We start from the raw sequence: 12,712 nt of genomic DNA, 5'->3' as shown, positions 1-12,712 counted from the left end.
TACTTTGGGCTGCTTTTCCCACGATTTTTTCCACTTTTATTGCTTTTAGCAACAGATCTTGCTCCATACAGCGATCCTTCATACTTCTCACTTCTTTGATGAAGTCTTCAACTCCTACATCATCATCTCCGTTGAGCGTTGGGATGTAGCGTATTGCATCCTTAGCTCGTAGAGTGGGAGAAGCGGGCGGAAAATAGCCTCTTTCTTCCACCTCGGGTTGTTCGATGTTGAGGTGAACAGGTGGTCGCTTTATCTGAGTACTGCTGGTATTAATTTCATCTATCGTAACATAGGAGTCTAATTCGGTAGTAGCGTCACGTCCTGAATTTATTTTAATGATATGTTTTCCCAACAGTTCTATCTCCGCTGCAAGTTTTTTGTTTTCACTATCGGTTATTCGTTGCGCCTCTTCCATTCGTAGCGTAAGAAGTTCGAATCGTTGAATAAGGTTCTCGTTTTGCTTTTGCATCGTGTCGAATATGCTACGAATCGAATTATCCATAACTCCGGTTGCGGAAACGGTCTCGGTTTCGTCTTTTCGCGATGTAGACATGATTCTAATTAAGTTTACTGAGTCTGAACTATTTATTTGAGCTCGAAACGCTTGAGAAACTTGATTTTCTCGTACGGTAATGTACAAATGAATCCAGATTTCCAGCTTACCGTAGTAGCTATGGCCGTTGAGGAGTCTCTGGGATGTTTCCTCTCTGGTTGGTTCTAGATTCCGAATCTTATTTGTAGGCTTGCTCTGCGCTGACCGTAGTCCTCTCGTCTAGTTTCACCGTAGTGGAACGTTGAAAGTTGCTGCAGGGCTTCGTAGTAGCAAAGATTCGCAGTGATCCGCTGATCCTTCAATCTTCAATGATGCGCGTACGCCGAAATCGTAATTTCGTTTTCACTGAAGCGAATGGATCCTGGCAGGATCGCCAAAATGTCACGTAAAATAATAATGAATTTAAGAAGAAAAGAAACTTTTATTTTTCTCTTTTGTTTACAATACACTTCCGAGCTCTAGACGTGACCGTTCAAGACTATCTGACTGCTCTACTGCTCTTACTGAGGAAAACTCGGTGTGGGTGTTCCCTTTGGAATTCAAAACGCGGATTCGTTGTCCACACTTTTTGGTGGAAAAGTGAGGGTAATGATCCGCGATGCCCATTGGTAAATGAATTAGGTAGTAAAGACAAGGAGAGCTAGATATGGCTCTAACACGAAATGTTAGGGTATAAAAGTCGCTAAACCTTCTAAACGAGTTCAAATGGCATATATGTCGATATCAACATTTTTTTCTTTTTTTTTTTTTTTAGTAGTTAGATTCGTTCCCTTAAATATTTTCTGCTTATCATGAAACAGCCTGTACAATATACGATATACAGAGTGTACCGAAAATCGTGATAAAAGTCGAACTGGAGTGATTCCCCATGTAAAACGAGATTAGAAATGTTGTATCGGCACTCAACAGCAAAGAACTTTCCAATGGTTTCGTCGGTACATAGAGTACCACTGTTGATAGACTGTTTACGAGAGACCGACAATACATAAGCAAGGCTGCTTCGAAACGTAAGTGCCGAGAGACCTAATGAGTCAACCATATGCCTACGGTCTTCCCGCCAAATACTCGGTAGAAGGGGTACGTGACCACGGTAGGGGATGTGTACCGAACGCGTGCGTAGTGGGGATATTGAGAGGTGACAGAAGAAACGAAAACAATTCTCCGAATAGAGATCAGTTATGAACTAGAAGCGTGTTTTGTTTTTGACAAAACCTATTATTTGAAAACGGAAGCAGATAAAATTTTACACATCTGGATTCAAATAGGTTCATCACACATTCGTATGTCCTATTAGATAGTTTCTGCATATTAATGTTGAGTAACAAAATTATTTCTTTCAGCCAACGCTCATACCGCGTTGAGAGCACTCGTTCTCGTCCGATCACGAAAGTTAAGCAACGCTGGGCACGGGTAGTACTTAGATGGGTGACCGCTTGGGAACTCCGTGTGGTGTTGGCTTTTTCTTTTCTTGCCATTTTTTTTTTTTTTTTTTTTTTTTTTTTTTTAATGATCCTATGCACAGAGAAAAAGATATTAGGTTGGGATCAGTGCCAATTTTTCGGCCGGCGTGGGACGGCCAATCAAACTAGTACGTACTAATTTTTGACGAATTCAATTGTAGCTCGTGATGACAAGCATGCGCAAAATACAGAATCCACTTGGCGGTCAACTAAGGAACTGGATGAGGGGGAGAAATCGTATTCATGACGATGACTTTGTCACGTAAAATAATAACGAATTTAAGGAGAAAAGAAACTTTTATTTTTCTCTTCTGTTTACAATACACTTCCGAGCTCTAGACGTGACCGTTCAAGACTATCTGACTGCTCTACTGCTCTTACTGAGGAAAACTCGGTGTGGGTGTTCCCTTTGGAATTCAAAACGCGGATTCGTTGTCCACACTTTTTGGTGGAAAAGTGAGGGTAATGATCCGCGATGCCCATTGGTAAATGAATTAGGTAGTAAAGACAAGGAGAGCTAGATATGGCTCATGGGCATCCTTGTTTATGGGAAAAGTCTTATCTTGCCAGACACCCGCTTTCTCCGTATTAGGTAAGAGTCGAGTGCAATAAACATAAACCGAAAATGTTTACGTGAAGAAAACAAACTGAACAGATTCGGTTTATGGAAGTTAATGGAACAATAGATAGGTCTTGGCGTTCGGACTACGTGGAATTTTACAAGGGCCGTCACATCTGGCGTACCACATGGCAAAAAGGAAAGTTGGTTCGTGACACCGGCAACACTAAAGCCCGACAACGCCGGCAACATTAAAGCTCTTCAATTCACTAACGGCTACCTTTTATAATTTTTAAATAAACCTTCCTAATTACTCGGGGTTTTCTCCGATACTACACATATTATTAGTAGACTGTAGATTTTTATGCATTTATGGGAAATTCGAAGGCACAGAGAAATAAAATGTCTGTACTTAGTATGCGAGAATATATAAAATATTCAAAGTGTAATACTTCTTGCAATATTTGATAAGTGAGACAAATTTCTACCTGGGATATATTTTTTTAATTATATTAATAAAAACATGAATTTGTATAAATGATGATGTACTTGTTCGCGATGAAAATTTATATAGTTCACTAGCCAAAAGATATGAACCCCTTAGATATTAAAACGAGGTGACAATTTTCTTGATCTGAAAGTACCAGGAAAGCGATTGTTCTATTATTCGAAAGTCTCGTTATTCAAAAATTGTTTTCTTCCTACTGATTCGGATGTGGGTGGTTTTACTCTATTTTACATAAATAATTCACAATTAAAAATACAATTTTTTTTTTTTTTTTTTCAAAAAAAATATTATTTTAAATCCTGAACAAGGCTTTTTACGGGCTATCTTTAACTTGGACTTGGTGTATCCGAGTTGCGATAGAGCAAGAACATTCGTCTTTTTTTTTCAATCGATATGGTGGAATGTAAATTATTGATATCTAGTTTCAACGGAAGGTTCGTTCGACACGTCCGAAGAAATTTCCATATTATACGCCCTATTCGTGTTCCGTGAAGCTTGTATGGTATATTACTCCTATGGACAAGTAGCATCAACTGAGTTACGTAGCATACATCCTCTTCTCAGTTGAATAGTACGTTCAAATGATATCGTAGCGTAGCGGATGCTCCAGATTTGTCAGCGCTGGTTTTTCACTTTTTGCAGCAGGAATATCTTACGAGATGCCCCAGATACTATCAATTCGTATGAAAGCATATTATGCTTTCTTACGATACTCTATGTTATACTCGTGTAATAAGGTACGCTATAATTTTGGTTACAGTAGAATCTCCAGTATCAGATTTAATAGGGAAACATGATCGTTGAGGGAATTTCTGGACAGTAGGACACGCGTCTTCTCGTATAATTAATATTCCATGTATCATATAAGAACAATTACAAAGAACACTGTAATATAATACAAATGTATTTTTTGTTTTAATTATTTACGGATTTTTTATATATTTTTTATTGCTAAATTAAATACATCTGTAGCTGCGGTATAGTGTCCGGATTGCAAAAGGTTCGGCTGGGATGAACATTTTAGGGGTTTTGAGGTGACTGAAGCCGAAAACGAAGATTGTTTTTCACGAAAATAAGACATACAAAATTTCGATCAACGTGTTGACGTGTGACCTTCTCGTGAATTCTTACGTTATCTTTCTTAAAATGTCGTTCTCCTAACTTACGGTATGGCTTACTTTGAATACATTTGAATCATGAGTATTGGATTAGTTTTGGGGTATTTTTTATCTTCCGTGACCACACAGAAAGTAGAAAACGGTAAGCGAAAAAATTGGCATTTGGCGCATTGACACTGTCTGTGCCACTACTTACTTTAACCGCATACCGCTTACCTCTCTGTACGATCACGCTCCTACGCAGATTTCTACAATTAAGATCTTGGTCGAACAAATGTTCATACAGCTGAATTTTCAAAAGCGTTTATTTTCGCGAAAAAGATAACTCTCATTTTTGACCTAAGATACACCCGGAAAGATACATTGAAATCAGATTTACAGTCCAGATACTATACTTTATCCAAATTTGTTAATACATTGAGCTGCGTTGAGTTGTATTCTGTTTGACATCAAACCGCCTAAGTCATCTTTCTAATATCACAAACGCTTCAAAATAAGAAGGCATCGTTACTTTCACTCTAATCTTTCCTTTCAGCACGAGAACTTAAAATATCGATAACGATATTCATTGAAGTTTCAAAACTTTATGTCACGTAATATGAATATAATATCACACGTAGATAATATTATCGGTTTATTGCTGATTTATGGAAACCACTACTATACATCAGAACCTAGATATTTATCTTTCAATTTCATTAAAGTTTTTCTACTTCTCGAAACACCTGAATAATTTTCAATTAAATGTTTCTGTGTTTTAGTGTTATTAATCGTACATCTTTAAACGTAGCAAGTTTTTCCACTTTTGCTTAGCTTTCCAAGTATCTTTTATTTCTTTTCAATATTTACAAGGTTATTCAAGGTAAACTAGCATGGAAAATAAATTGATTTGAGACGCTAAAATAAGCTGGCCTATGCAATTGTAATTCTTATAGGGATAGAATACTCTCTCAACATCAATTTATTTATAATGAAATGAAAGTCAATTAAAATTAAGAACAATTCTTCCAAGGAGGGCCAAACATCTCATCCTGTACAGTCCACATACGTACAACGTATCTACACTACAGATAGGCGATATTTATTTCTTGGCGGTCCGCGAAATTTCTAGACTATCCATTAACTTCAAAGTTACATTATGAAAAAGGTGGTAAAAATTGAATTGAATAAACTAAAATTTGGTAGTGAACAACTGCAGTAAAAAATAAGTTACTTTTGAGTTCGTTTATTCAAAACTCGAATAAACACTTGGAAAGCCTGCAATTTTATTTACACAAAACATGAAAAATATTCAGAGATAAAAAGGTATGGAAAAATAAAAAATCCATTAAACGCACAATCATTAAACGTTAATGTCAACGAGAAATGTGAACCGTAAAACGGCATTTTTGAAAACAGTAACGATTACACATTATTGTGCAAGAATTATCCTGTTAAAATAGTGTCTGTAGACAATATACGACCTTTCAATAAAGTTGTACATGACCTACGATCGTATAATACTTTTGCTTGATTATGCTCATAGAATATACCGACAAAATCTTGCTACAAAATTGGTAATTGGTAATTATTTTCACCAGGACACACCACACCAAATTTGATGATCTTGAAATATGTTATCAAGGTCATCATTCCGAACAGCTTATCCCTATACTTATAATCCAACTTAAACTTAATTCATTGCTGACAGAGATAACCATTTTTAATGTTGTATAAATAAAAACAGAAAAGTACTGTCTTATGCGTAACGTGAAATCATTTTCGATGAATTTATTGATATATAGAATAGGACACTATTTTCATCATCAATTGACCAAAGTAATGCGTACGAAGCATGTACACCACACACACTCTAGTGATTACCACGCACGGTCTCAGTTTTTGAATTATATACAAAGATATAGTTAGTTAGTATATATAAGCAATAATAAATTGTAGTAATCGAATTTATAATAAAATCGAGTGAAATGAAAATGAAATGATGCTAGCTAGATATTAAACTAACCCAACCTATAACCCTACAACTCAAATATAAATCTATATATTTTTATTTATATTAGAGATGATTAGCATCAATGAATCAAGTTTAGGTTGTGCTATATAAAAATGGGACCATAGCGTAGTGGGGAGTAAATTTAATTGAAGCTTTCTGTGAATATCTCGGAAACTGAGGTTGAGCGGTGGTAACATGCACAGGGAAACGTTGTCCAGAGTTATGACCTTGACAACATATTTCAAGGTCTCCCAAAATCTAAGCAAACGCAGAATACACAAATACGATGGTTAATTAAAGCGATTTATAAATCATTGGTTCGTTTGTTCGCAGAATCGACGCACGTTCTCGAAATGTAACATACCCTGCGGGGACTATCCGGCGGGACACGAATTAAATTACGCTTCGGGTCAAGTACGACCAAGGCAAAACAGTGTGTTCATTGGATCTAATACGTCCTTGCTCCCTGGCGCTCAAGGTATTCCACGTCGCACGAGAAGCGCGTTCGATCTTCAATTCTTGATGTTTTCGGAGAACAACTCGTGCAGTGAACAGGATACGTTAAAAAACTTGAAGTCAGCCAACGAGTCCACGAAATTGTTGCAACGCGAACGAAAAACCAGTATCTGTCAGTTAGACAGAATCGAAACGTCCAAGCCTGTCTTTCGAGACAGAGGAATGAGTGTCTGTCAATTCGATACTTCCTCGAAATTATGGCAACGAGATCGCGGAATGAGTGTCTGCCACTTCGACAGGATGGAGGTACTTGCCAGACCGTTGCAAAGAGACCGTGGCGGAAGAATCTGGCAGTTCGACAGAATGGACGTGTTGGCCAATCCGCTGCAGAGAGATCGCACAGGCAGCGCCTACCATTTTGACAGAATGGACGTTTTGGCCAGGCCAAATTGTTCTTTTGGCAAATCCTTGTCGAGGGAGAGGCGCGTCAGCATGTGTAACTTTCTGGAGAAAGACGAGGAAGCAGCGAAAGGCAGTCAAATGGTACGGCGTTTAAGCAGCAACAACATTGAGAAAATCGTGAAGGAGGAGGTATCCGTCGAAGAAGCGGAGTGTGAAACGGCGATGCAGCAGATATTTCCCAAATGCACACCCAAAGGAAATAAAAATGCTTCCTATCAATTGGACCAACCGTCTTGCAGCAAAACTCCTGACGTTGTGTTCGGATACAAGGCTACTTGCGTGTAATGTGAAAAGGTTAAATGTATGACTTATCAAGGGAGAATATGTATGCTATACTTGAAATTTATGGAGTTAATCATCGTTTCAATTTCAAGGTATCGAAGGGTACTTGAATGCATATGACATATATTCAATCACTATATGGTAATAAATAGAAATTCTTATATAAAATCGTATCTAAGTGTAACACTTATACCGACTGTATAATGTTCCAGAAATGAAATTAAAAAATACTCCTTCCTTTTAAACGTACGACTCGTAAAGTTCCGAAAGAACCAAACTCCGTGTACATAATGATTCAAAGGCGTCCGATTCCGAGAATAATTCTACGACGAAAAATATATTTTATTAATGTTATACTTGGCTCTTTCGGTCATATTATTCTGAGTGAAGGAATCGTCCGAATAAATTTACACCGTGTAACAAAATAACCACAACAGAATTTGAAAGTGTACACGTTGTCAACGCTACGAGAATTTTAGAAATGAATAATATCACATACTTTTCGGGCTAAAAACAACGATTTTCACATTGAAACACCGAAAGAGTTAAAGTTGTAATAATCAGTTGTAATAATCTAAGAAAGTAGTAAAAGAAATTTATAAAGGAAGATGCAAACTATTTTTTCAGGAATTGTAATTTTTTAGACGACTGTTGAAAAGATATAAATTTATTAACACGTATTACAATTTTGGACTTATTATGATATTAAAATTTAACAAGCATTCTGGCAAAAACGGCGTTGAAGAGAACCCGAAACAGGGACAATTATCTCCGTTACAAGGTTTGTGCCATCTTGTGATGGTATATAACGTTCGATATATACTTGAAATCCTAAGTTAAATCCACTACCCAACGTCCACTTCGTAGGTTTTGAATACTACAATATATATTTAATCGTTCATTCATGCTACTTGTCAAATATGTATTCACCAAGTAAGGTCTTTGCAAACTGATTTCGAATCCCAGAAAAAACACTTGCAATCACTTAATAGAATTATGAGAGTCAAGAAAGCAGTTCCACTTCACTGAATTTCTATAATAATGCGAGGAAGATTTTACAGAATTGTAAACGATAAACAGGATTCCTGTTTAATTGATTTAATTAGATTTAATTAGATTAATTCTTGTAAAATTTTATTTTAATGTTAAACGTGTGAATATTTCATTTTTCTTTCATTTCTAAGGTTTTGTAATGTTTAAAGAAGATTTCCAACATAAAATTGAAACAGAAAATCGTGTACACCAATATTTTGTTCAGACTTGGCACATTTTCTAACATTAGAAAATTACAATTGGATCGAAAATGACCGAAAGGACGTACCAAGGTTAAGAATGATATCCAAACAAACTGTGTTAGTTAATGGAGAATTGCTAGTAAGTTTTAAACTTTCTGTTATTTCGGTTACGAATATAAAAGCTTACAGTCAACTCCATTTAGATTAGCTACGTGTATAAATGAAATCTTTTCTTTTAATGACTACACCACATTTACAACTGGCTCTGTTGAGCCAACCAGCAAATTTGATAGCGTCGATATCATGTGCGTGTGAATAATGTTCAATAGCGTTTCCACTCCATTTCCTTACTTTTCATTCCAGTAACTCATATGGCTTCGTTCTCTTCTGACTCCTGAAGTTTGTGTCACGTTTTTAGCTAGTTCGTTAAAACGTATATAGTTTATTATTGTGTGCTGTTGCAATTAAATGAAATCTTAAAAGGAAAATATATTCCAGTTTAACTGCACGTGCCAAGAGAACAGACGTATTTCAGTTTTGCAGACTACGCGCGCCTGTGCAGTATTCGCCGACAATATAAATTGGTTGCCGTAAATACTTTTGAAAATTCATTGCCAATTTAGTTGCTATGTATCCATTATCACGATCGCGGATTACGAGAATGCATTAAATGTTCAGATAAGTCAATGCAATTTTCATGTCAACTATGTTTTATGTCCCATAAGAACAGATATTTACATCCTCTATCGTTCCAAAATGTTCTCATAAATGAGATTCTGTGTAATTACGATTCGTATCGTCAATATACCCGATCGCAATTTATTCGGTTATCTGTTTTTGCTAAAACGATTATTATTTATTCGCTTAAAATTTACAATTATCGTCGAGATAAATTATTATTCGCTTTAAGTTAACGTCAATTTAAATTAAACGTATAACTCTTCCCAAATGTGTTGCGAAAATTATGCATATATAAATCAAATGTACTATGAATTTTTACCGGAAAATATACAAATTGAAATCTCCGTTATCGAATGACAATGTCAGAGAACACTTCTATGACATATGAGTCGGAGGAAAATGCCATCATTTGTCCAGAAAGTACTGTATTATTATGAAAATCATAACACTTGGGAGAAAAGTTGAACTGTAAAAGGAAGGTTTACACCTGCACGTATTGTTAGCTACTCTTTTTTAGATTATGTTTTCAAATTGTTTTCAATAAATATTCTATTAATCCTTTAAATCTTCGTAACATTCAACGTGTAACCTAATTTCTATTAGGTTGTCCGAAAAGTTTCTTTCGTTCTATAAAGAAATAATAGACGCACAATGTCTTCTATTTTATATTACTTTATTGAATTATGAACGAACATAGTAATAGAATTAAATGAAATGGAACATATCTAATTCAATAAAATAATATAAAACAGAAATTGCTGTTCATCTATGTTGAGGTTATTAGACAATGGACAAATTGTAAAGTAGAAAATATATTTTAATATAGAAGTAAGTACAAGTAGGAATATAATTTGAGCTGGTCCCGATCCGCACGCCAGTGTCACATCGGAGACACAAGAAATCGCGAAATCGATAGATCGCCGGTAATCTCCTCGCGTCGCAATTCGATCGTTTCACGAATAAGGTGAAGAAATTGAACTTCGTATATGATAATGGAATTTATTATATAAATCCAACAGAGTGACGGTTCAAAGTGTTACAACAGAATAATGTGTCGAGCGCTAATTTTTATATCGAGGTTTTAGCCCCTTTGGAGGGATTATCGTCGGGTGTGTATCAGAGGCGCCTATTTCGTTGCTATTTGGTTATTGTTTCGATAGCTGTGGTACGCAGGATGTTTTGTCTATCTGATTACTGAGCGGGTGGTCTTCTTGAGCGTGTGACACCAGCAATGTTACCCTATGACTGAAAGCTCCGAAGCCATCGTCGCCTGTCTACTGTTTATGGTCTGCCTTCGTCCCAGTCTTTTGTCTATACGCTGTCGATGGCTTCGGTGCTTGAGAAAACTAAAAAGACCAGATGTAGAGTTTTCTTAGAAGTTTTTTTTTATTTTTTTTATTTTATTTTGGTTATTTTACAATTTGTCCTTATGGACATTTGGTAAAGTGTTATATCTTATTGGTGAAGAAAAAGAAAATAAAAATAAAAAATAAATATAGCATGTGGGCGGCTACCCCCAGCGGGGTGTTTTCTTAGAAGTGGTGAGCACTTCAATAGTCTATTATCATCTTATGAAACGAAAGAAACTTTTCGAACAACTGAATATTTTTGTACTATAATTAGACGTTCGATACACTATAGTATTTCTTACAATTTTCACTTTGTTTATTTGAAACCATAACCAGAGACAACGCAGTACAGGAAAAATAATGAGACAAATAATTCGGACAAATGATGACATCTATCACCCTTTAGTGTTAGCGTCTGAGCCATTCTGTCATGCAATGACTCTCTGCGCCAAGTAAACTATATTTGGATTTGAAAATTTCGTTTTACGTAAAGTTTACAAATTTCTCGTTATTTTTAAATTGAAAAACAATAGTTTAAATGATAATTATAAAAAAAATTTACATGTACACTGCCGGTCTTAAGTAACATATGAAGAATTTGATCGATTTATATTAACAATACAAGAATATTATTATTTGTAATACTATTTTTTCGTGGAATCAAGAGATATATATTATATAAAATTTTAATTGTTTATTTAAAACCTTATCAGTAGTATATGAAAATTAAATGTACGATTCGTTGAAATGTCAATCAGTTTTGAATATTATTGCTCGAATTAATCAGAATAATCTTTCTGTCAACTTGGAAAAATCTTCTCCATCTTATTTATAACTCAGACAACCTGAGATTAATAAAATAAATAATAAATAAATAACAAAACTATTGTATGCATAACACTCGACACTTACACATGTCAATATTTTTCTTACGTATTTAACTCTTAAACATAAATTTTATCGTATCAATATTCCACTATCTTCTAATAAACGGCAAATTCATTCTTGATTTTTCTATTTGTAGTCTCGTAACTAAATTACGTTTCGTCAAGAATAAGCAAGCATCCACCTACTTTTGAGTAATGATACACCTACAATCCATTTGTAATCCATTGTTTTCTCTGATGAACACAGGAAAAGTTTATGTAGACTGAACAATATATATTGGTATGACATTTCATATTGAAAAAATGAAAATAAAATTGTTTGGTCGTTTATTACTTTTGCGTGTCAACTTCTAAGCGAATAAAAAAAATCTGTAGAGAAAATTAAATAGGTGCATTAAGTACATTTTCAGTGATTATTGTTATGGCAATTTGTGGCGAAAGAAACTCAAGAACTTATCATTCTAACAAGCTTTCCTTGTAAGAATAATTATTTGAAGTTTATTCATTATATGTATAGTCCTGCGACACTTATAAAATTACTTTATTAGTTTGAATACATTTGTAACACACGTTTTATATCTTTTTATAATGAGAAAATTTCAACTAATTGGAAGATAATCGCATATACAGTATTGTAAGTTATAAACTATTTACTAACTGTTTAATATAAATAATTATAACATCATTCAGTTTGAATATATTTCAGTTATTGGTCATATCATAGCTAGTCAAAATGCGAATCCAACTATGGGGAACAGCAATTGCAAGATAGAAATTCTTCAACGATTCCATTCGAAAACCTTAAGATCCCTAATAGATGCACCTTGGTACGTCACTAACGAAACGATACATCACGACCTCAAGATACCCACAATCAAAGAAGAATTATCCAAAAACTATTCGACACGTCGGAACAGATCCGCAGGCTAAAAAGACATTAGCACTAGATTCAAGTAGAATTAAACATACTATAAACACTTCTAATCATGTCATAGTACCACCCCAGATAAATTTACTTAAAATTCTCTACGAGAGTTGATTGTAAATTAAACGCAAATAAAAAAAAAAAAAAAAATGCGAATGTTCATACAACTTTATATTTTTATGAACGCAATTTAAAAAATAGAATCTAACCAGAGATTTATATGATCCGTCAAATATTATAATGG

At 34.9% G+C, this 12,712-nt stretch overlaps 1 protein-coding gene and 1 non-coding gene across 2 annotated transcripts in view; both read left to right on the top strand.

Annotated features, from left to right (window-relative positions):
• LOC132911139 (uncharacterized) overlaps window positions 1–7,932 on the top strand; it is a 54,710-nt gene extending 46,778 nt beyond the window's left edge. Inside the window, exon 4 of the mRNA XM_060967537.1 lies at window positions 6,525–7,932. Within this exon, the coding sequence (XP_060823520.1) occupies window positions 6,525–7,394 (870 nt within the window). The 3' untranslated portion in view covers window positions 7,395–7,932. The remainder of the gene's footprint in view (window positions 1–6,524) is intronic.
• LOC132911556 (5S ribosomal RNA) lies at window positions 1,893–2,011 on the top strand. The gene has a single exon (XR_009659034.1). It is a non-coding gene; the product is annotated as a 5S ribosomal RNA (ribosomal RNA).
• Window positions 7,933–12,712: the final 4,780 nt, after the last annotated feature.

The sequence above is a fragment of the Bombus pascuorum genome, chromosome 10 (assembly GCF_905332965.1).
Source record: "Bombus pascuorum chromosome 10, iyBomPasc1.1, whole genome shotgun sequence".
Lineage (NCBI taxonomy): Eukaryota > Metazoa > Arthropoda > Insecta > Hymenoptera > Apidae > Bombus > Bombus pascuorum.
The sequence above is the reverse complement of the archived record's forward strand: the minus strand, read 5'-3'. Positions and strand labels throughout refer to the sequence as shown.